General features: G+C 36.5%; 1 protein-coding gene across 4 annotated transcripts in view; it reads right to left on the bottom strand.

The window, feature by feature from the left end:
* fig4a (FIG4 phosphoinositide 5-phosphatase a) overlaps positions 1-24,835 on the bottom strand; it is a 140,318-nt gene that overhangs the window by 58,371 nt on the left and 57,112 nt on the right. For all 4 annotated transcript variants that reach the window (XM_073933767.1, XM_073933769.1, XM_073933768.1 and 1 more), the window contains exons 12-16: positions 24,101-24,234; positions 21,697-21,813; positions 16,041-16,086; positions 15,006-15,154; positions 13,884-14,050 (exon numbers count right to left, since the gene is read on the bottom strand). In XM_073933767.1, the coding sequence (XP_073789868.1) occupies positions 13,884-14,050; positions 15,006-15,154; positions 16,041-16,086; positions 21,697-21,813; positions 24,101-24,234 (613 nt within the window). The remainder of the gene's footprint in view (positions 1-13,883; positions 14,051-15,005; positions 15,155-16,040; positions 16,087-21,696; positions 21,814-24,100; positions 24,235-24,835) is intronic.

Genomic DNA, 24,835 nt, shown 5'->3' with positions numbered 1-24,835 from the left:
TTGGGCAAACACAACGACACCGCGGCCGCCCATCCACCAACCCGAAGCTCACGGCCAGAAGTCCGAAATGCACTGTGCCGCGCCACGCAGAAGGTACAAGCAATAATTACGATTAGAGCGATCATGTGATTAATGTTGATCTTGTGTTGAGCCCAATGAACCTTACATCTTAAAATAGAGCAAGGGTGTTCCTTTAGTGACATCGCTTTGACAGAAAATAGCGAACGTGAAACAAAAAACTGAGGATATGATCGTGACGTGACGCTGTCAATCAATATTAGTGGGCGGGGGACCGCTCTCCTACAAAGACCGCTCTCCTAAAGTTGCAGTCGGTCTGAAAACCGCTCCAATTGGTCCACCGTTTGTATGTTGTTAAATTGAAAAAAAAGGACTCTGTGTGTATATCACCCTAATATGACAGTATATACACTATATATACACACATGTCTGTCCAAACAGCTCGAAAAGCAGATTTTTCATAAAGGTGCCCTTTAATACTGCTATGCTTACTGTACAAATTGACGAGGATTATTTTATATAGTGGAGGGATGTGCAAATATCTTGTTGATATTTAGAAATCTTGCCGTATTTACCTTTTAAACGCACAATTTTTCCCGCATGGGAAATCAATATCTATGGTGTGTAGGCTATATTTTGGGTCTTGTTGATTGCTAATTAACAATAAAACCTTTATAAAAATGTATGTGGTGTTTATATGTTGTTGTTCCTATTTTACAAGTGTTAGGTTGCTTTCACATCTGTAGTTCTCTTCAGTTGGTCCAGACCAAGGGTAATAAATGATTCATTGTTGCATCTTCTGCCGTCTTTGGGTGGTTTTCACACCACACTGCTGGCTTTGGTCCGAACCATTTGAAACGAACCAAAATGCAGTCATCTGACAAAATCCACATCTCTCATTGGCCAGATGTTGTTGAACATATTTCCTAAACTGCTTATTGATTGGTCAGAACTCACGTGCGGGAAAATCCCAATGAACTCCTGCAGGTAAACAAAACCGGCAGACACAAAATGTTGTTTTTTACTATGAAGGGACGACTGCGCTGACTGATTGCATCCCTGCTTTAGACAAACTATACATTTAGATAATGAAGCGCGGTCGCGGCTGGAAAACAGTGTTTAATGCGTCGCTCGTCACTTCAGGAGGAGACGTGAATTAATTTAGCTAAACTGCGACATGCTCATCTTGCGGAAATATTACCAACGATCCATCAGGTAATGTTTTCCCCTCTCTCTTCCTGTTGGTAAAGCGCTGTCAACAAATATTTTCCTCCATATCCCATAATGCACAGCGCATCGGCCTACGGCAGCTGAATTAGTCCAAAAGGCGCAGTGCTTTTTGCAGTTGGACCTGTTTTAGTACGGATCATATTCTCACCACAAAAGCACCGCTCCAGGGTTCGTTTGAAAGTGTACCGAGACCACCTCTTCAAGCAGGTCTCGGTACGCTTATTTGGTCCGCTTTTGGTGCGCACTCGAGTACAATTGCTGCATTCACACCTGCCCAAACAAACCACACCAAGAGGGAAAACAAACTCTAGTGTGATTCAATCGAACTAAATAAGGCAGGTGTGAAAGCACCCTTAGAGAACAATATCCACATATCCTATGAAGATAATAAATACCAACAACCTGTTATAAGAGAAATCTTTTAGTGCTCATAGCTGAGTCTAACTCAGGCTAGAGTGTATGAAAGGTGGTTTATTTGGCAGTCCATCATACATTGTTTTTATTAGATTATAACAGCTTACATCACAGTTATTAATAAATCGTGCATTATTACGTGTTTTTAAATGTAAGTGCTTATATTTATATTAGTGAGCCTCGGTTAAAGTGCAGATACTGGCAGTGAAATAATAATAATAATAATAATTCCTTACATTTATATAGCGCTTTTCTGGGCACTCAAAGCGCTTTACACACAATGGGGGGATCTCCTCATCCACCACCAGTGTGCAGCATCCACCTGGATGACGCGACGGCAGCCATTTTGCGGCAGACCGCACACCACACACCAGCTGATTGGTGGAGAGGAGACAGTGATGAAGCCAATTGGAATATGGGGATGGTTAGGAGACCATGATGGACAAAGGCCAGTGGGCAGATTTGGCCAGGATGCCGGGGTTAAACCCCTACTCTTTTCGAAGGACATCCTGGGATTTTTAACGACCACAAAGAGTCGGGACCTCGGTTTAACGTCTCATCCGAAAGACGGCGCTCACTGAGCAGTATAGAGTCCCCGTCACTATACTGGGGCATTAGGACCCACACAGACCGCAGGTTGGGCGCCCCCTGCTGGCCTCACTAACACCACTTCCGGCAGCAACCTAGTGTTCCCATGTGGTCTCCCATCCAGGTACTGACCGGGCGCAGCCCTGCTTAGCTTCAGTGGGAGCCTCGGTTAAAGTGCAGATACTGGCAGTGAAATGAGCAAATGAGCAGTTAGGGGGGCGTGGTTGATTTGACGTACAAGCATTTGATTGGAAGCTTGATTCCGTGGCTCCGCCTTTGGTTCCATCTTCAGCGCATGCCCAGGCTCTAAATTCAGCAGTGTTTTGCAACAGTTTGTGCTCATCATGAGGCATTTTGCCTGTAAAGTGTTTAATGGGAAAGGGTGCTGTTGCATAGTCCATACTTTTTACAGTCATTGGTTTAAATTGAGCTTCTAATGTAAAAAAATATATTTGTTAAAATCAGACTTGATAAAAACAGTCTGCAGAAACACTTTGATTGACATTCTCCATTTGTACGTGTCAAGCCCCACCCACTAGTGTCCATCCTCCCTCATTAACTTAGGACTCTAGTCCTGTCATAAATCTGCCACTATGCTGCCCAATAATATCCAGCTGCAGGCCCACAGAACCACACACGTTTTAGGCACACACAATCTAGGTCACACAATCTAGGCAAACCATATATGGTTACGACGGATGTTAATGTTATTAACGTCTTTTTGAACTTCGTCATCGATATTTATTTGATATATATGGTTAATAAATATTGTACACAATAAACAATAGCGTTTGCTTTATTTCACAAATATTGCCATCGAGACGGCCGAATGGGGAGCATTGTTCGCCATTCAATATAATAGACTGAACAGTTTTTAATCAGTCATTATAGCTGATCAGTTATTATTACCTGACAATTATATAGCAGATACTCGTTTGCTGGCCTTGCTGAACGATCTAATTTGGACAGGTTTAGTTTATAAAATGCATTAATTTTTGATGAAGGAAATAATAGCAAGTTAATATAGGCAATAATACATTATATGTAATAAAAATCTTTTTACATGTAACAAATGTATAACACTATATTAATATTTTACTCAAGCGATTTAATAGTGTTTATTTATTTGCTTAACTTTCTAATAATCTTTTAATTAATGATTTCCCACATTTAATACTGTAGTAATTTATAGTAAGCAATTTAGCAATAGAAACAAATTAACTATTAATAATAAAAAATAATAAGTAAATATATATATATATATATATATATAATAAATATATATATATATATATAATAAATATATATAAAATATATATAATAAATATATATATAAAATATATATAATAAATATATATAATAAATATATATATATATATATATATATATATATATATATATATATATATATATATATATATATAGTTTAAATGATTAACGATTAACTATAGTAGGCTAATTTATTTTAAAGTGACATATTATTGTTTTCTTTTTTATATTTTACAACAAAGTGATTTTAACCAAGTATGATAATATTAAGATCTTGAATTAGTTTATTACACTTAATCCAACAATTAGACGTCTATAATGTTTTCTTTGTGTATGTGGACACATGAATAAAGTCATAATTGTCTTTAAACCATTATTTTTATTTACATAATTTGAGTTCAGAAACTGCAGAGATATTAAAATGATCGTAACGATATAATAATAATAATAATAATAATAATAATAATGACTGAAATGGGAAACCATACTTGTGAAATTCAATAGGTGCGACCATATATGGTTTGCCTAAATCGTGTGTCCTAAATTGTGTGTGCCTAAAACGTGTGCTGCGGGCCTGCAGCTGGATAGATCTCCTATGCTGACACACGGGCATTTGTAGCTCCGCCCTCTTCTGAAAAGAGCACAATCTCATTTAAATTTAAAGCAACAGTCACCAAAACACCACAATTAGGATCAAAGCCTAAAAGAGTCCGTTTAAAAGAGTTAGAAAACTTTACTAGTGTGGTATGTTGAGCTAAAACTTCACTACACACTCTAAGCACATCAGAGACGCATTTTACATCTTGTAAAAAGGGACATAATAGGTCCCCTTAAATCAAAGAAGCCTTTCGGCAATCAGCAAACCTCGAATTAGCAATGTTTTAGGGTGAATCAACAGTTCAGTGTTCAGCAAATGGTAAGACAACCTTGCTTTCTGGAATACACCCCAGAGCAGACACACACTAATGCTGAAACTGTCCACAGAGGCGTAGCATAATTACAGCAGTTGATTGGAAAGTGGCGCCTTCGTCAATTAACCAAACGACAATAACAGCTACATTAGAGTTCACTCATATCCCAAAATCATAACATTAACTTTATTATGAGAACATGAAGCAATAAACTCAGCGCAGACGACAACATGCGCACACGCGGCTCCCAAGAGCAACCAATGACGCCGGCAACGTACAAAGAGAGTTTTAGGAGAAACTCAACAATGTGACATACAGTGATTAATCCCAAACAAAAACTCACAATCCGCCAATGAGATGCATGACCACCTGGAGACGCTGAAAACACACATGCACTGAAATTAGGTTATTGAGAGTGTATTCCTCAAACTGGAGCAAAATAATTAGACAGATTTTTGATACAGTCATCAGCATTATAAAATAAATAACCAAACTGATCGAGTATGCTAGAGGTCACATCTGGATCGACAAACAGAAGCGGGAAAGTAGAGCTGTGAATCATCAGCATAAAAGTGATATGATAAACTGTGTTTCGAATTATATGACTTATATTTACGTAACTTAATATATGTATTTACAGTGCATCTGAAAAAAAGTATTGATAGCGCTTCACTTTTTCCACATCCGTTTATGTTAAATACTTATTCCAAAATGGATTAAATTCATGTATTCACTCAACATTCTCCCATAATGACAATGTGAACAAAGAGCTTTTGAAATTGCTGCAAATTTATTAAAAATAAAAAGCTGATAAATCACATGTACATCAGTATTCACAGCCTTTGCTCAATACTTGGTTGATGCACCTTCGTCAGTGATTACAGCCTCAAGCCACAAGCTCTGCTCATCTGTCTTTGGGAATATTCGGCCGTTCCTCTTTGCAGTACCTCTCAAGCTCTATCAGGTTGGATGGGAAGCGACGGTGTACAGCCATTTTCAGATCTCTCCAGAGATGCTCAATAGGATTTAGGTCTGGGCTCTGGCTGGGCCACTCAAGGACATTCCCCGAGTTGTTGTGAAGACACTCCATTGATATTTTGGCGGTGTGCTTTGGGTCATTGTCCTGCTGGAGGATGAAGCGTCGCCCCAGTCTGAGGTCAAGAGCGATCTGAAGCAGGTCTTCATTCAGGATGTCTCTGTACATCGCTGCATTCATCTTTCCCTCTATCCTGACTAGTCTTCCAGTTCCTGCTGCTGAAACATCCCCACAGCATGATGCCAACACCACCATGCTTCACTGTAGGGATGCTGTTAGCCTGCTGATGAGCGCTGCCTGCTGTTCTCCAAACGTAACGCCTGGCGTTCACTCCAAACAGTTCAGTTTGAGTCTCATCAGAGCAGAGAGTTTAGTTTCTGATGCTCTGAGAGTCCTTCAGATGCAAACTCCAGGCGGGGAGTGTCTTCCGTCTGGACACTCTACCATACAGGCCTGATTGGTGGATTGCTGCACAGATGGTTGTCCTTCTGTAAGGTTCTCCTCTCTCCACAGAAGAAAGCTGGAGCTCAGACAGAGTGACCATCGGGTTATTGATCAACTCCCTGTCAAAAGCAAGTCGCACACCAGAAGCGCCGCTCGGCGCTGTGTTGCAGCGCTTCTGGTGTGCGACCTGCTTAAGGCTCTTCTCCCCCGATCGCTCGGCTTAGATGTCCGGCCAGCTCTAGGAAGAGTCCTGGTGCTTCAACATCTTCCACTTACGGATGATGGAGGCCGCTGTGCTCAGTGGAACTTTTAGAGCAGCAGAAATGTTTCTGTAACCTTCCCCAGCCATGTGCCTCCAGACAATCCTGCCTCAGAGGTCTACAGACAATTCCTTTGTCTTCATGCTTGGTTTGTGCCCTGGGCCCTCATATAGACAGGTGTAGCCTTTTCAAATAAAATCCATCTGCTGAATTGAGCACAGGTGAACTCCAATGAAGCTGCTGAAACACCTCCAGAATGATCAGTGGAAACAGAATGTAAATGAGCTCAGTTTAGAGCTTCAATTCAATTCAATTCAGCTTTATTTGTATAGCGCTTTTACAATGTAGATTGTGTCAAAGCAGCTTCACATAAATGGTCATAATAACTGGAACAGTGTAGTTCAGGTTTTAGTGTTTAAGTTCAGTTCAGTTTAGATCTGTTCAGTGTGATTTAATCATTACTGAGAGTTCAAACACTGAAGAGCAAATTCATCGATGTGTAGCTCTACCAATCCTGAACCATGCGAGGCAGTGGCGACAGCGGAGAGGGAAAAAAAACTTCACCTGATGGGAGTGAAGAAAAAAAACCTTGAGAGAACCAGACTCAGTTGGGCACGACCATTTTAATTTCTCCGCTGGCCAAAAGTCTTGTGCAGAGCTTCAGTCGCCGTGGTGGAGGCTGGAAGATGGCCTCAGCAAGACTCGTCTGTCCCTGGAGCGTCGCTGGAATCAGACACATGTCCTCCACTCCCCACAACCATCAGCAGCTCAGGATATGGCCTGGTCCCGGATATGGAATCCTTGGGATCATCACGTTGCTGGTCTTGGATCCAATCAGTGACTCCGCATAATCTGAGGACCTCGGGATGACCACGCCAAAGGCTGTGAATACTGATGTACATGTCATTTAACAACTTTTTCATTTTAATAAATTTACAACACTTTCAAAAACTCTTTGTTCACATTGTCATTATGGGGGATTGTGTGTAGAATGTTGAGGAAATCAACTAATCTAATCAATTTCAGAATAGGGCTGTAACATAAAAACATGAGAAAAAAGTGAAGCGACATCAATACTTTCCAGATACACGGTAGCATATATAATGACAACAGAAGTACACCATAATGTATAAGAACATGGGAATAATAATAATTAACTCCAAGATGGATTTTTTAGGACCAAATCACAAAAGGTGGGATGCTATTAGTCTCATATGAGCTAGTCAAACAGCGCATTTACTGTATGTGTTGAAATCATCAGTTTTCTGACATGCGTTACTGAAGCGTTGCAGGCAGAGAGAGGATGTTTATCTGCTTTCTGCTCAACTTCAGCAGAAAACCACTCTTTTGAATTATTTGAACTTTACATTCATGATAAATAGACGGATAAACAGAGGACCAGTGATAGCATGCTGGAGATGAAACTACAGTTTTACTATCAAAAGTGCAAACTCACAAACCAGACAATCCTTCTACATCTGAAAGCACCGGCTGATTGTGCAGTCCTGCATAAAGAAATCTAATATACAGAAATATACAAAATGTGAATCACTCATTAAAAGAGCCCCTATTATACATTAAAAAGGATCATATTTTGGTTCTGGGGGTCTCCAACAACAGGCTTATATGCGTGCAAGGTCAAAAAACACTTTCATTGTCTTAAAATATGCATTTATTTTTACCTATTTCTCCCAGTCTTCTCCTGCGTTCTCGCTCAGTGATTCATTTGTTCCCAAAACCCTCCATAGCGCAAAGCTAATCTGTGTTGATTGGACTGATGACAGCCTGTTGCGACTGGACTTCAGCATTCAGCATGAGGCAGATGCACGGAATGTATATTACATGCCATGCTGTTCCATTCTATTCAACTCCATTCCAATCTATTCCATTGCAATCTATTCCATTCCATGCTGTTCTATCCCATTCCATTCCAATCCATTCCATTCCATTATAGTCCAATCCATACTGTTCTATTCCATTCCATTCAACTCCACTCCATTCCAATCCATTCCATTATATTTCATTCCATGCTGTTCTATCCCATTCCATTCAACTCCACTCCATTCCACTCCATTCCATTATATTCCATTCCATGCTGTTCTATTCCATTCCATTCAACTCCACTCCATTCCAATCCATTCCATTATATTTCATTCCATGCTGTTCTATCCCATTCCATTCAACTCCACTCCATTCCACTCCATTCCATTCCAATCCATTATATTCCATTCCATGCTGTTCTATCCTATTCCATTCCATTCCATTATATTCCATTCCATGCTGTTCTATTCCATTCCATTCAACTCCACTCCATTCCAATCCATTCCATTATATTCCATTCCATGCTGTTCTATTCCATTCCATTCAACTCCACTCCATTCAAATCCATTCCATTATATTCCATTCCATGCTGTTCTATTCCATTCCATTTAACTCCACTCCATTCCATTATATTCCATTCCATGCTGTTCTATTCCATTCCATTCAACTCCACTCCATTCCATTATATTCCATTCCTTGCTGTTCTATCCCATTCCATTCAACTCCACTCCATTCCACTCCATTCCAATCCATTATATTCCATTCCATGCTGTTCTATCCCATTCCATTCCATTCAACTCCACTCCATTCCAATCCATTCCATTATATTCCATTCCATGCTGTTCTATCCCATTCCATTCCAATCCATTCCATTCCATTATATTCCATTCCATGCTGTTCTATCCCATTCCATTCCAATCCATTCCATTCCATTCCATTTTATTTCATCCCATGCTGTTCTATTCCATTCTATTCAACTCCACTCCATTCCAATCCATTCCATTATAGTCCATTCCATGCTGTTCTATTCCATTCCATTCCAATCCATTATAGTCCATTCCATGCTGTTCTATTCCATTCCATTCCATTCAACTCCACTCCATTCCAATCCATTCCATCATATTCCATTCTGTTCTATTCCATTCCATTCAACTGCACTCCATTCCAATCTATTCCATTCCAATATATTCCATGTTTTTCTATTCCACTCCATTCAACTCCACTCCATTTCAATCTATTCCATTCCATGCTGTTCTATTCCATTCCATTCAACTCCACTCCATTCCAATCCAATCCAATCCATTCCATTATAGTCCATTCCATGCTGTTCTATTCCATTCCATTCAACTGCACTCCATTCCAATCCATTCTATTATATTCCATGTTTTTCTATTCCACTCCACTCAACTCCACTTCATTTCAATCTATTCCATTCCCTGCTGTTCTATTCCATTCCATTCAACTCCACTCCATTCCATTCCATTATATCCAAGGTTGTTCTCTTCCACTCCATTCCATTCCACTTCCTCTCCACCCAATCCAATAAAGTTAATTCCATTTATATTCCACTCCATTCCAATTTATTCTATTCTAATATATTCTATTCCAATTTAAATTGGCATAAAAATGAATTTAAGTAATTTAATTAGAGTATCTAGTTACTTTACAAACGATAACATCCAACACCAGCTACTGCTCTCCCAATGCCACAGCATAGCAAAGCAAAGCACAAATAAAAGAAGCAATCATGTTAGAAAAATCACCATTACAGCAACAACTGTGAAGGAAAATAAACACATAAAATATCAAAAGGCTCCTCCGATTGACAATGCAGTTCAATTGAATTCAGTGTGCAGAATAACAACACACGACGGCATGTGGCGCATGAGCACGTTTCACAGCGTCTGCTTCGGTAAAGCGCATGTGAGATCGGCCGCTTGTGCGGAGAATAAATGCAATAATTGTAATGCACACATCAGCACAAAGGCAGACATGAATAATTGATGAAGCGGAGCATGTGGGTGGAGGAGCAGAGCGGCTCCACACCATCATTAACTTATGAAACGTGACACATTAACATCGCATTATGTAATTCGCACATTTCTGTGGACGGCCGAGTGCAGAAATGAGGAATAATCTGTGATGATTGAGCTGTGAATGTGAAAAGATATTTTTTTAATTACTGAAATGAGAATCTAGGGTTTAAACCTGCTCCAAAGGCATGAAATATGTGCACGGAATCAAATAGGAGCAATACTCTAACACTTTCAGTCATTTATTATGCATTAACTAAGACTTTTAGCTCAACAAACTACTCATTAGCTGCTTATTAATAGTTTGTGTTGAGTTTATTGGGTATTATTAGTGATGTAGGATGATTTCATACATTATGAGTGATAATAAACAGTTCATATCTTAATAATAAGAAGGTAATAAGCCAGCAGTGAATGGTGTGAATTGTTACTTAAACAAAAGTGTGACACTTTATTTAAACTACCAATTCTCACTATTAACTAGTGGCTCAATACTTGCTTATTATTAAGATATTAAATGTTTATTAGTTCATGTGGCAGGGAAAGTTTCTGAGTGTGAAAGGTGTGAATTTCTCACAGACTTCAACAGTTTGTCAAAATCTTGATGCTTCTGTGGGTCTCGTCTATCAAATCTGAGTTTTATTCTGTATTTTCTATTGGATTGCTATCAGGTGAGTGGCTGGGCCATTCTACAGCTTGATTTTCTGTCTCTGAAAGCATCTGAGAGTCTCCTTGGCTGTGTTTTGGATCATTGTCTTGCTGAAATGTCCACCCTGGGTTCATCTTCATCCTCCTGCTGATGTAGATGTTGGACTGAAGCAGCTGATGTTCATTTACACTGAGGAAGGGCAGAGGCTTGCTGAAGAGAGAGTTCAGCTGCTGTCCGGGCTTTCCCTGCCAGAATACACCTTCCTTTCTTCATGTGTTCAACCCTTTTTATACTGCTTTATTTCATTTTACTACACATACCTTAACCTGTAAACTAATTAGATTCGTTTTCTTTGTATATATGGATTTCTTTGGTTGTTACCAACATCTGGCGAAAATTTCAAGTGAACAGCACTTTTACATATATGTATTTTGAGAAAAATGGTGATGTGTTCAATACTTAGGCCGTACTCACACTATGTACAGTTGCCTTGAACCAGGCCAAAGCACGCTTGTTCCTCCTCCCATCTTCCCCAACGGTCCGCACTTACATTACATTCGGGCCTGGCCACGCTTAAGGCTGATTTATACTTCTGCGTCAAACGCTGGCGTATGCTACAGCTGACGTGCACCTCTCAAAAAATGTAACTACACGTCGCAACGACGCGTAGCGCAAGCTCTGTGATTGGTCGGCTTGGTAGCGCTGACGAGTCTGGGCGGAACCAAGAGCCGCGCGAGCTGGCAGCGCGCCCAATGGAGCGATTGTTTACAAGTGTGGAGTCCCGTGAAGGAGCTCCGGATGGAAAGATTTGTTTTGTGTTTACCTCATAGTTAAAGTTGTTGCACGTCCGCCGGTTCCTGCCTCAAAATGAGCGAGTTTGAGCCACTTGTACATCCTGGATGTGTTCAGGAAAAGCAAAACAACAGCGAAGAAACTCAACACAGAGGAACATTTACACCTCACTGCCAACTAGCGTTTCAGAAGTGTTAATGCAGACCAACAGAGACAGCAGCAGAAGTATAAATGCACAGCTACAGGCGTTGCATGCGCCGTGAGTTACGCCGGTCACTTGACGCAGAAGTATAAACCAGGCTTTATCGATGCTGCGCTGTTCAGTAAGCGTTCTCGCTCAGCACAGTGGAGATTTCTTTAGTTATATCGTTTAAGTAGTTTGATATGCAGTGACATGCAGTCAAATCTTTCACCGAACAGATCCGCCACTTTTGACGCTTATAAACAGTAATATAGTGCTTGTGCTGCAGGAGTTAAGAAGGCGCAGCTGTGGTGCAGTGAGGTGTTTGCATCTGTAATAAACTACGACAGTTTGCGTTCACTGAACGGTAAGAATGATTAATAAATCCATATCAAACAGTCCCCTAAAGTCTTGTCTCACTTTCAGTTTCGGGCTTTGGCGCATTTTGCACTCACACACAAGTGAACCATGAGCCCGATTCAGAGCACTCCCACTTCTCAAACGATCCAGGAAATGGGCCTGGGCACGGTTCGGATAGCATAGTGCGAGTACGCCCTTATGTTCCCTGCTGTATAAAGTATGATCTTATTTTACATTGCTAATAGTACACAATAAAACAAACTACTACTTTTTAAAATTATAATTAAGCAGCTAACTATTTATTCAATATAAAAATATAGTATAATAACATAAAAATACTATATAAAACAAACTTTTTTATTAATTACATTTTTAAAATGCGTTTAACATTTTTCATACAGCCTTTCTTGATTCGGTGCTTCACAAATCAATTTTCAACAAAGCAAGAGTGTAACGATTTGCTACACCATGTTAAGTATTTTTGAACAAATACATAAATACAGCAATAAATCAAATAAAATTATTAAATGCAACTGTATTTGTTTTTTATATAATTTATATGTAATTTATAAAATTTATAAATTATATAAATGGCTTTATTTAGATATATACTATAATAAAAGTAAAAAAAATTAAATGTTTTGATATGACTTAATTTAGAAAATTTGATTTAATAAAAGTTTTTATAATGTACTTTTTTATAGTACATTTTTATTGACTACTTTTCTAATTTAAAATAAATTATCATAACAATTATAACATATTATAATACTTTTTTATATCATTATAAATATTGCATTCTAGTTACAAAATGATGATGATGATAATAATAATAATAATAATAATAATAACTATTAAATTAGCTGGGCAAAAATAAATTGCATCCAAATTAAGTTTGTTTTGACAACTTAAGTGTGTGTACTGTGCATATTTATATATACATGCATGTATATATAAGAAAATGTTTATTTATATTTAGATATAAAACATATATTCATAAGATACAAATCATAAATACATTTAAATATCGATGTAACAAAAACATTTTGTATAATTTTATGTAAGCATGTGTGCGTATCATATATACATGCATACATATACACACACACGCACACGCACACACAAGTGTGTATATATCAAGCGGCAACCTCCCGCTCTCCCTCAGGAAGCCAATACGGAAGTAACTAAAACTGCAATTCATCTGAAATTCCGCAAGTGCTGGCCCCTCCTGGCTCCAAAATAGAGAAAATTTCAATTGAGCCCACTGTTAGAATGGCCAACTCATCCGTTTCCTTTATATTAGGTTATATTAAGTTTGCATAATTAAGGGCGTGGCCACTTGAGTGACAGCTAGGTCTCGTTGGTCGCCGTCACGTCCCCTCAGCTGAATCCTGCAGATTAGCCACTGAACTCGGCATATTTATCGTATTTCTGTGTTGTTTTATGTGGCTTTACACAGTCAACTGCCTTTTGGACTTGTTTCCTACAATTATTAGATGGCATGGTATGCTGAGTGAACTTAATTGAGCTCACAAACCATTCACGTGGCCTCCGTTTCCAATCTCGATCCCAGTGCTAACCACTGAGCCACTATGCCACAAGCAAACATACATATTATGTGAAAATATATATTTTTCATTAGATTAACCTTTGCCCAGCACTAGTATTTTATGAATGAAGAATAACTATAAAATATTATTTCAAATATTATATAAAACTAATTATTTCTAATTAATTGAATTATTTTAATATATTTATAAATTTTTAAATGCAGCATTCAGTTCAGATTTACTCAAAACACATGCAAGTTTGTTACAAAGTGTGCTGCACCATGATGAATGAATGAAGTAGTGTTAAAGTGGTGTTGGTTTGCGCACCTGAGAAGGCATTGCTATAGTAACGGGAGAGCGTCTGCATGATGTCTTTGGAGTGCTGCGTCCAGGGCGCGATCTTACGGTACGTCTTCACTCGATGAACCAGCTGAGAGCCTCCATACTGCAGAGACAGAGTGTCTCCATGATCCTCATACAGCTCCTCAAACAACCTGCACACGCACAAAAGCACAGATTAATTAAACTTTGCTTAGCACTTTGCCTAATGAAAATACAAATAATCTTGGAAGTAAAAATGTGATTTAAACATTGTTTTAAAATACGAAGTTGTAAGGCAAATGTCCAAATAAGCCAATTTAATAAAACAATAATAATAACAATAATAATAATAATACAAATAATTAAAAACAATAATAGAAACAACAACAATTAAAATATTAAGTACAATAATAATAATAATAATAATAATAATAATAATAATAATAATAATAATATTAAAAATAATAATAATAATAATAACAATAACAATAAATAATAATAATAATAATAACTACAACAACAACAATAATAATAACAATAATAATACTACTACTTTTAATTACAATAAAAATAAAAATAATAACAAAAAATAATAATAACAATAACAACAACAACAATAATAAGAACAACAATAATAACAATAATATTAATAACAATATTGATAATAATTACAATAATAATAATGATTATGATAATAATCAACAACAATAATAATAAACAACAGCAACAATAATAATAATAATAATTACAACAATAATTATAATAACAATATTATTATTAATAATAATTATAATGATGATAATAACTACAATAATAATAATAATAATAATAATAATAATAATAATAATAATAATAATAATTGCAACAGCAATAACAATAATAATAATTACAACAACAATAATAATTACAACAACAACAACAATAGCAATAATAATAATAATTATTATTATTATAATAATTACAACAATAATAATAATAGCAACAACAACAGCAATAATAATATTAATAATAATAGCAACAACAACAACAACAATAATAATATAATAATAATAATAATAATAATAACAACAATAACAACAACAACAGCAATAATAATAGAAAATAAATGAATAAGTGTTTCTGCTGTACCTCACGCAGTCAGTGTCAAACTGGAGTTTGGGTTTGTCGATCATGCCGAGAGCGTAGAGCTGATACGCCAGAGCACATTTGCCAACCATAAACTGAGCCGTGTTCGTTCGGTCTAGACAGTCCACACAGTTCGTCCTCAAAACCCCCGTCTGAGAAGAAAAACAGCAGAAATTATTATTCCAGGGAATCTGCAGGTTTCTTAAGACTTTAGGACATTTTTAACATCACACAGAATGAGATTTCAGACCAATTTTATAGATTCAGAATTTCAAAAAAAAAAAGCAAACAACACGAGCATCAAAACATGACTATAATCAGGGTTCTCACACTTGAACAGCAGATTCAAGGACTTTTAAAAAAGTAGTATTAATTCAAAGAGCACCTATTTTACCCCTTTTACAAGATGCAAAATAAGTCTTTGGTGTCTCCAGAATGTGTCTGTAAAGTTTCAGCTCTAAATACCCATGAGATCATTTATTATAGCCTTCAGAATCTGCCCAATATGGTGTCTGAGTACAGGATAGCTGTTTCTGTAGCCTGTGGCTTTAAATGCAAATGAGCGGGTTCTCCCCGCCCACTGTTCCCACATGCATGTCTGCTTCTCCTGCGTTACGTCAGATAAACAGCAGTCAGTGACAGAGAAAGTACAAAGTCAAAAATACCAAGGAGGTTTGTTTCATGTATTTGTGGTGGAGTTTATTCAAGCCTTTCTGAAATGATGAGTCTCACACGAGTGGTTAAGTATTACATAGTGATTTTACTGTCTTTATTACAAACATGATCTGTTTTAAAAATGCTTTAAACTTATAAAAAAACACAGAGAGTTGGAACAAATATTTTAATCCCAGTTTATTTGCACAAATAATGTTCTGTGGACATGTGCATACATGTTATTATAGAAACATGGTGCCTGCCAATCAGTTTTGTCGGAAGGGAAAACCACTTTCCCACGTCACATTGTGGTGGGCCTCAAAATCACTAGCATTTGTGTCCTATTTTAGCATCAGGAAAGTGTACAGTGTAGTGTTGGTGTACCTGTAAGCGTCCATTAGGTGTGACGGTTCCTCCAAGATCTCCCCACCTAAACAACACAGACAGATTTTATATGGTCAGCTCATACAAACACAGGTCTTTATAGCAACATTAGAAATAATAAAGACAGGTCTTTATATACACAGCAACCTCTAGTCCACTAGGAATGGTTATCATTCAAAACTGTTCAATAAAATGGCAATATTTAAACTTTGATAACTAAATGATACTTTCTGATGCCTAAATGATACTTTCCGATACCTAAATGATACTTTCTGATGCCTAAATGATACTTTCCTGATATCTAAATGATACTTTCCGATACCTAAATGATACTTTCTGATGCCTAAATGATACTTTCCGATACCTAAATGATACTTTCCGATACCTAAATGATACTTTCCGATACCTAAATGATACTTTCTGATGCCTAAATGATACTTTCTGATGCCTAAATGATACATTCCTGATATCTAAATGATACTTTCCGATACCTAAATGATACTTTCCTGATATCTAAATGATACTTTCCGATACCTAAATGATACTTTCTGATGCCTAAATGATACTTTCCGATACCTAAATGATACTTTCAGATACCTAAATGATACTTTCCGATACCTAAATGATACTTTCCGATACATAAATGATACTTTCTGATGCCTAAATGATACATTCCTGATATCTAAATGATACTTTCCGATACCTAAATGATACTTTCTGATGCCTAAATGATACTTTCCTGATATCTAAATGATACTTTCCGATACCTAAATGATACTTTCCGATACCTAAATGATACTTTCCGATACCTAAATGATACTTTCCGATACCTAAATGATACTTTCTGATGCCTAAATGATACATTCCTGATATCTAAATGATACTTTCCGATACCTAAATGATACTTTCTGATGCCTAAATGATACTTTCCTGATATCTAAATGATACTTTCCGATACCTAAATGATACTTTCTGATGCCTAAATGATACTTTCCGATACCTAAATGATACTTTCCGATACCTAAATGATACTTTCTGATGCCTAAATGATACTTTCCTGATATCTAAATGATACTTTCCGATACCTAAATGATACTTTCTGATGCCTAAATGATACTTTCCGATACCTAAATGATACTTTCCGATACCTAAATGATACTTTCCGATACATAAATGATACTTTCTGATGCCTAAATGATACTTTCCGATACCTAAATGATACTTTCCGATACCTAAATGATACTTTCTGATGCCTAAATGATACTTTCTGATACCTAAATGGTACTTTCCGATACCTAAATGATGATACTTTCCGATACCTAAATGATGATACTTTCCGATACCTAAATGATGATACTTTCCGATACCTAAATGATGATACTTTCCGATACCTAAATGATACTTTCCGATACCTAAATAATACTTTCTGATACCTAAATGATACTTTCCTGATATCTAAATGATACTTTCCAATGCCTAAATGATACTTTGATACTCTAATGATACTCTACAATACCTTATGATACTTCCACTTCCGCCAAAATATAGCTAATGACATTGAGTGAATGCTTTAGGCACGTACTACACCATCAACAAATAGATTTGCTTCTAATCATCTAAATCACGACGCCAGCACATTCAGAAATAGCAGTTTGTTTGCAAAAGCTGCTAAACGCCACCTGCCTTTGACAGCAAAAGCCACTATATTCCGAGAAGCAATCAGAAGCATGTATCGAATCATATGTGTTCAATGTAGCAGTGCACTGACACGCCGGCTTTATGAGGAGACTGTTTAATTCTGCTTTCCATTTCGATTTTAAAAGACGGAGTTTTATGAAATAGATGAGCCTGTCCGACTGTCAGTGAATGGCAAATGAAAACGTCTCTCACCTCAAAACTCTGAGCATTATAATAAAAAGAAAACACACTGTACAGTCGGGAGTGCAGCATGCATTCAGAACTTGTTTTTGAACAGCGATACAACTGAGGACTGCGGTTCTTTTATCCCACGTGGATGATGTGAAGATAAACAAGAAACCAAGACTGATTTTGACCCAAAAAATTGACCTTGTTAAAAACCAAAGAATTGCCTAAAGTAAAATCTTAAAAAGAGGTATTTCATTTACCAGCTAATAACCTTATCATTACATATAAAATGAAACTTCTGAACCTAATCAGACGAGCCTGATAAAAAATTATTAGCCCCTGTTTATTTTTTCCCAAAGTTCTGTTTAACAAAGAGCAGATTTCTTCAACACATTTCTAATCATAATAGTTTTAATAATTCATCTCTAATGACTGATTTATTTTCTCTTTGTCATGATGACAGTAAATAATATTAGGCTAGATATTCTTCAAGACACTTCTATACAGCTTAAAGTGACTTTTAAAGGCTTCACTAGGTTAATTAGGGTAACTAGGCAGGTTAGGGTAATTAAGCAAGTTATTGTGTAATGATGGTTTGTTCTGTAGACTATCGAAACACAATAAGGGGGCTAATAATTTTCACCTTAAAATGGTGTTTAAGAAATTAAAAACAGCTTTAATTCTAGCTGAAATAAAACAAATAAGACTTTCTCCAGAAGAAAAAATATTATCAGACATACTGTGAAAATGCCCCTGCTCATCATCTGAGAAATATATATATATTTATAAAAATTAAAAAAAATTTAAATGGGGGCGAATAATTCTGACTTCAATTGTATATATAATTGTATATATAAATACACAAAAAAATGCTATATATATATATATATTAATTAAATGTATTTATATAATGTCCACCTTGCTCAAAAGTTCAGCTCAGAACAGCCAAAAATGAATCACTCTTCAGCACGTGGATCAACAATAAGTGCAGGAAAACAAGAAAAGTGCTGCCATTTACTTGAGCGGTGACTCAGACAGGAGGTCAGCAGCTTCAGAAAGATAGAAATAGAGAGTTTTGGACACATCTGGACTCACAGGGTTTTCATCTATGAGGAACGCAGACCACTTATTTCGGGGAAGTTTTTCTGAATGGAGGATCGAATGAGGGAGGATATAATAACATAATGAAAGTGTTTTGACCTTGTTTACGTTACAAGAACTAATCAGAAGTTTAAATTACAACATTAAAACTTTAATTAAAATAAAAAAATACATTTATTAATTAAAGCAATCTGGAAAGAGTTATTATAGTTAACCAACACTTTCATACCTAAATGATATTTTTTTTGATACCTAAATGACACTTTACTGATACTTAAATGTTACAATTTCGATATTTAAATGATATATTTTTGATACCTAAATGACACTTTTCCAATACCTAAATGTTACAATTTCGGTACCAAAGTGATACTCTTTCAATGCCTAAATGATACTGTTTTGATCCTTAAAGGATACATTTTCGACACCTAAATGACACTGTACTGATACCTAAACAATACTTTTAGATACTTAAATGATACATTTTTGATACTGATATATTTTGATAAGTAAATGATATTTTTCCAATACTTAAATGATACATTTTCGATACCTAAATGATACTCTTTCAATACCTAAATTATAAATTTTTTATACTTAAATGATATTCTTTCGATACCTAAATGACATATTTTCGATACCTAAATGGTACTTTTCCAATACCTAAATCAGGGGTCTCAAACTCGCGGACCGCGGGCCATTTGCAGCCCTCAGTGCAATATTTTGTGGCCCGCGCCGACCGCTGTACTCTGACAGAATCAGCGGAGCGGGGAGAGAGAGCGCTACCCGATCCGCTGATTCTATCCGTACACAGCGCGCTTGTCACTCAATGCGCGTTGTCGCGCGCGTTCTGATCAGCTGTGTTGTCGCGCGCATACTCAAGAGCGGTGTTATCGCGCGCCTACTGAAGGGCGGGACCGAGGGTGTGTCGCGTCGCGGGGGCACTTTTGATCATTTTGGAAGGGCACTTTCTATGCAAGACTAAAAAGGGCATGTGCTCTGCACAGGTTGAGCCCTATGTGTGCACATGCCTGCCCTGCATCTTATATATATTATCAGCCTGATCTCACGAGAAAACGTAAGTATTTAACGTTTTGCCAGTTTAGTGGCTAATTGTACAAATTCGTACGAGTTCTGTCGTACGAAATGGTACGATTTTTAAAAGGAAGCGTGGCACCTGACCCCACCCCTAACGCCAACCGTCATTGGGGGATAAGCAAATCGTACTAAATTGTACGAATTAGATTGTACGAATTCATACAAATTAGCCACTAAATGAAAAAGTTACGAATTGCCGTGCGATTGTGTTGATATTATAGGTAGATACAAACTGGTACAGACTGATGTGACTGGAGTGGGGTGGGGGTGTTTTATTTATACATATATACGCCTTTTTTTAGGTGAGGGAATGGAAGTTTTGAGTGAGTTCCCCCACTTTTTTCCCTAGGACTTCAATAAGTCAAAGTACAGGTCTAGACTTAATGATGATCATCTTCAAGCCATACTGAGGGTCTCAACTGCTTCCGCTCTAAAGCCAAATGTGGTTCAGATTTGTGAGAAGAAGCGCTGTCAAGTCTCTGGCAGCAAGAAGTAGGCAAAAGATGCCATGTTCAGAAGAACTGTTCATAATCTTCACTCAATGTTCAATTAATGTTCAGGACACTTCATGTTCAGAAGAAATAATTAAAACTGTTAATAATGACATTTGAGGACTTTTTTTTGTGAAATCCCTTATGCGGCCCAGCCTCACCCAGACTTTGCCTCCTGCGGCCCCCAGGTAAATTGAGTTCAAGACCCCTGACCTAAATGATACATTTTTGATCCTTAAATGGAACTCTTTCGATAAATAAATGAGACTTTTTACGATACCTAAATGACACTACTGTTACCCAAATGATACTTTTTCGATACTTAAATGATACATTTTGATACCTAAATGATACCTTTCCGATACCTTAATGATTCTTTTTTCCCAATACATTTTTAATACCTAATTAATACATTTTCGATACCTAAATGATGCATTTTCAATCCTTAAATGATACTCTTTCGATACCTTTCTGACATTTTTTCAATACCTATTTGATACACTTTCCATACTTAAATGTCACATTACCGATACCTAACTGATACTCTTTCGATACTTAAATGATACTTTTTCGAAACTAAAACAATACATTTTTGATACTTAAATGATTCATTTTGATAACTACATGATACATTTTCGCTATCTAAATGATACTTTTCCGATGCCTAAACGATATATTTTCGATACGTAAATGATACTCTTTCGATACCTAAAAGATACTTTTCTGATACTTAAATGATACTTTTTTCAATACTACTTTTTCCAGTTTTGATACCTAAATGACACTATTCCAATACCTAAATGGACACCTACATCACACTTTTTTGATACATAAATAATACATTTTTGATACCTAAATGATGAGTTTTTTCATTAACTAACATGAAAAAAGATGAATACATTTTGTAATAAATGTATTTTTTCCCTGTTTATGTTGGTAAAACTAAAAGTGTAAAATGTTACCAACAAAACTACACATTTTTTATAAAATAAGAAGACTTTATAACTAAATAAGACTATAAATTTTGAGTTTTGAGCATCATGACCATGCAAAAAAATAATGAAATGAATAATAAATAAATAGTGTATGTGTGCGTGTACCTTTCATCAGGCCGCAGTGAGTGGCAGTAGAAGTCGGGGCGGTTGACGAAGAAGCCAGTCCTCTTCACCACACTTTCGGCGATCATACTGAGCCGATCCAACACATTGCACAGCTTACTGAACACACACAAACAACAGAGCAGAAGAAAGAGGAATAAATACATATACACAGCTTACTGAGCACACAACACGGCACAATAAAGAGGGATTCAGAAATATAAATGAGTCGTTGACTGCAGACTCTATGATCAGATAAGTTGAATCAGTGAGTTGTTAACTGTAGACTCATTATGAACAGATCATTGAATCAGTGCGTCTTTAACTGTACACTTACTATAAAAAGATCATTTGAATCAGAGTCTTTAACTGTAGAATCACTCACTGTGAACAGATCATTTGAATCAGTGAGTCTTTAACTGTAGACTCACTCACTATGAACAGATCATTTGAATCAGAGTCTTTAACTGTAGAATCACTCACTGTGAACAGATCATTTGAATCAGTGAGTCTTTAACTGTAGACTCACTCACTATGAACAGATCATTTGAATCAGTGAGTCTTTAACTGTAGACTCACTCACTATGAACAGATCATTTGAATCAGTGAGTCATTCACTGTACTCTCTATAAACTGATCATTTGAATCGGTGAGTTGTTAACAGTAGACTCACTATGAACAGATTGGCTGAATCAGTGAGTCTTTAACTGTAGACTCACTATGAACAGATCATTTGAATCAGAAAGTCATTAACTGTAGACTCACTCACAATGAACAGATCATTTGAATCAGTAAGACGTTAACTGTAGACTCAATCACTATGAACAGATCATTTGAATCAGTAAGTCATTAACTGTAGACTCACTCACAATGAACAGATTATTTGAATCAGTAAGACGTTAACTGTAGACTCAATCACTATGAACAGATCATTTGAATCAGTAAGTCATTAACTGTAGACTCACTCACAATGAACAGATCATTTGAATCAGTAAGATGTTAACTGTAGACTCAATCACTATGAACAGATCATTTGAATCAGTAAGTCATTAACTGTAGACTCACTCACAATGAACAGATTATTTGAATCAGTAAGACGTTAACTGTAGACTTAATCACTATGAACAGATCATTTGAATCAGTAAGTCATTAACTGTAGACTCACTCACAATGAACAGATCATTTGAATCAGTAAGACGTTAACTGTAGACTCAATCACTATGAACAGATCATTTGAATCAGTAAGTCATTAACTGTAGACTCAATCACTATGAAAAGATCATTTGAATCAGTAAGACGTTAACTGTAGACTCAATCACTATGAACAGACCATTTAAATCAGTGATTCATTAACTGCAGACTCACTATGAACAAATCATTTGAATCAGTGAGTCATTAACTGTAGACTCACTATGAACAAATCATTTGAATCAGTGAGTCATTAACTGTAGACTCATTATGAACAGGTCATTTGAATCAGTGAGTCATTAACTGTACTCTCTATAAATCGAAAATTTGAATCGGTGAGTTGTTAACGGTAGACTCACTATGAACAGATTGATTGAATCAGTGAGTCACTAATTGTAGACTCACTATAAACAGATCATTTGAATCAGTAAGTCATTAACTGTAGGCTCACTCACTATAAACAGATCATTCGAATCAGTGATTCCTTAACTGTAGACTCTCTATGAACAGATCATTTGAATCCATGAGTCTTTAACTGTTGACTAACTATGAACAGATTATTTGAATCAGCGATTCATTAAGTGTAGACTCTCGGTGAATAGATCATTTGAACCCATGAGTCGTTAACTATTGACTCACTATGAACTGATCATTTGAATCAGTGATTCTTTAACAGTAGACTCTTTATGAATGGATCATTTGAATCAGGGAGTCGTTAACTGTAGACTCTTAATGAACAGATCATTGAATCAGAGAGTCATTAACTGTGGATTCTCTAAAAACAGGACAATTGAATCAGTGAGTTGTTCACTGTATACTCACTATGAACAGATCATTTGAATCAGTGAGGTGTTTACAGTAGACTATGAACACATTATTTGAATCAATGAGTTGTTAATGGTTAACTCAGTAGGAAAAGACCATTTGAATCAGTGAGTCGTATACTGTAGACTATGAACATATCTGAATTAGTGAGTCATTAACTATAGACTCTCTATGAACAGATTATTTGAATCAGTGAGTTATTAACTGTAGAGTCTCTGTGAACTCTCTATTAAACCGTTAACTATTGATTCTCCATAACCAGATCACTTTTTTTAAAGTAAAAAGCAAATGTTTCCACAAGTAAAAAATACCCTAGTACAGTAGTAGTACAGTAAATTTAGTTAGTGTCCAGCACTGCTGATGATCATGGGCAGTATTATACAGCATTGCGCACCTCTTGGTGTATCTGGCCATGTCCCAGGCGATGTACTCGATGTTGTGCTCCGGCGGGAGGAACTGGTTCAGGTTTGTGATCGCTCGATAAAGCTCCTCGCTCAGGATCTTCTCATGCTTCCTCTTCTCTCGTTTCTGACCAAATCAAAACACCAACACAACCATTACTGCACGTGTTCACAATTAATGCATACAAATTAAACATATACAGCTGAGGTCACAATTACTCGCCCTCCTGGGATTTTTTTCCAATATTTCCCAAATGATGTTGAACAGATTCAGGAGTTTTTCACAGCATTTCGTCTAATATTTGTTCTTCTGGAGAAAGTGTTTTATTTCTAGAATAAAAGCAGTTTTTAAATGTTTTAAAGCCATTTTAAGGTCAATATTATTCGCCCCTTAAGCAATATTAGTTTTGGATTGTCTTAAGAACAAACCACTGTTATACAATGACTTGCCTAATTACCCTAACTTTACCCTAATTACCCTAGTTCAGCCTTTAAATGTCACTTTAAGCTGTATAGAAGTGTCTTGAAGAATATCTAGTCTAATATTATTTACTGTCATCATGACAAAGAGAAAATAAATCAGTTATTAGAAATTAATCACTTCAGCGGTGATAGTTTTTATTTCCCAGCATGATAATGATCCACTAATAACGGTGAACTCCAATATGGAGAAAGAAAAAGCAGCCGATGAACCACAGACAGTCATGAAATGGCCTCCACAGAGTTCA

Source organism: Danio rerio, chromosome 20, assembly GCF_049306965.1.
Source record: "Danio rerio strain Tuebingen ecotype United States chromosome 20, GRCz12tu, whole genome shotgun sequence".
Taxonomy (NCBI): domain Eukaryota; kingdom Metazoa; phylum Chordata; class Actinopteri; order Cypriniformes; family Danionidae; genus Danio; species Danio rerio.
The sequence above is the reverse complement of the archived record's forward strand: the minus strand, read 5'-3'. Positions and strand labels throughout refer to the sequence as shown.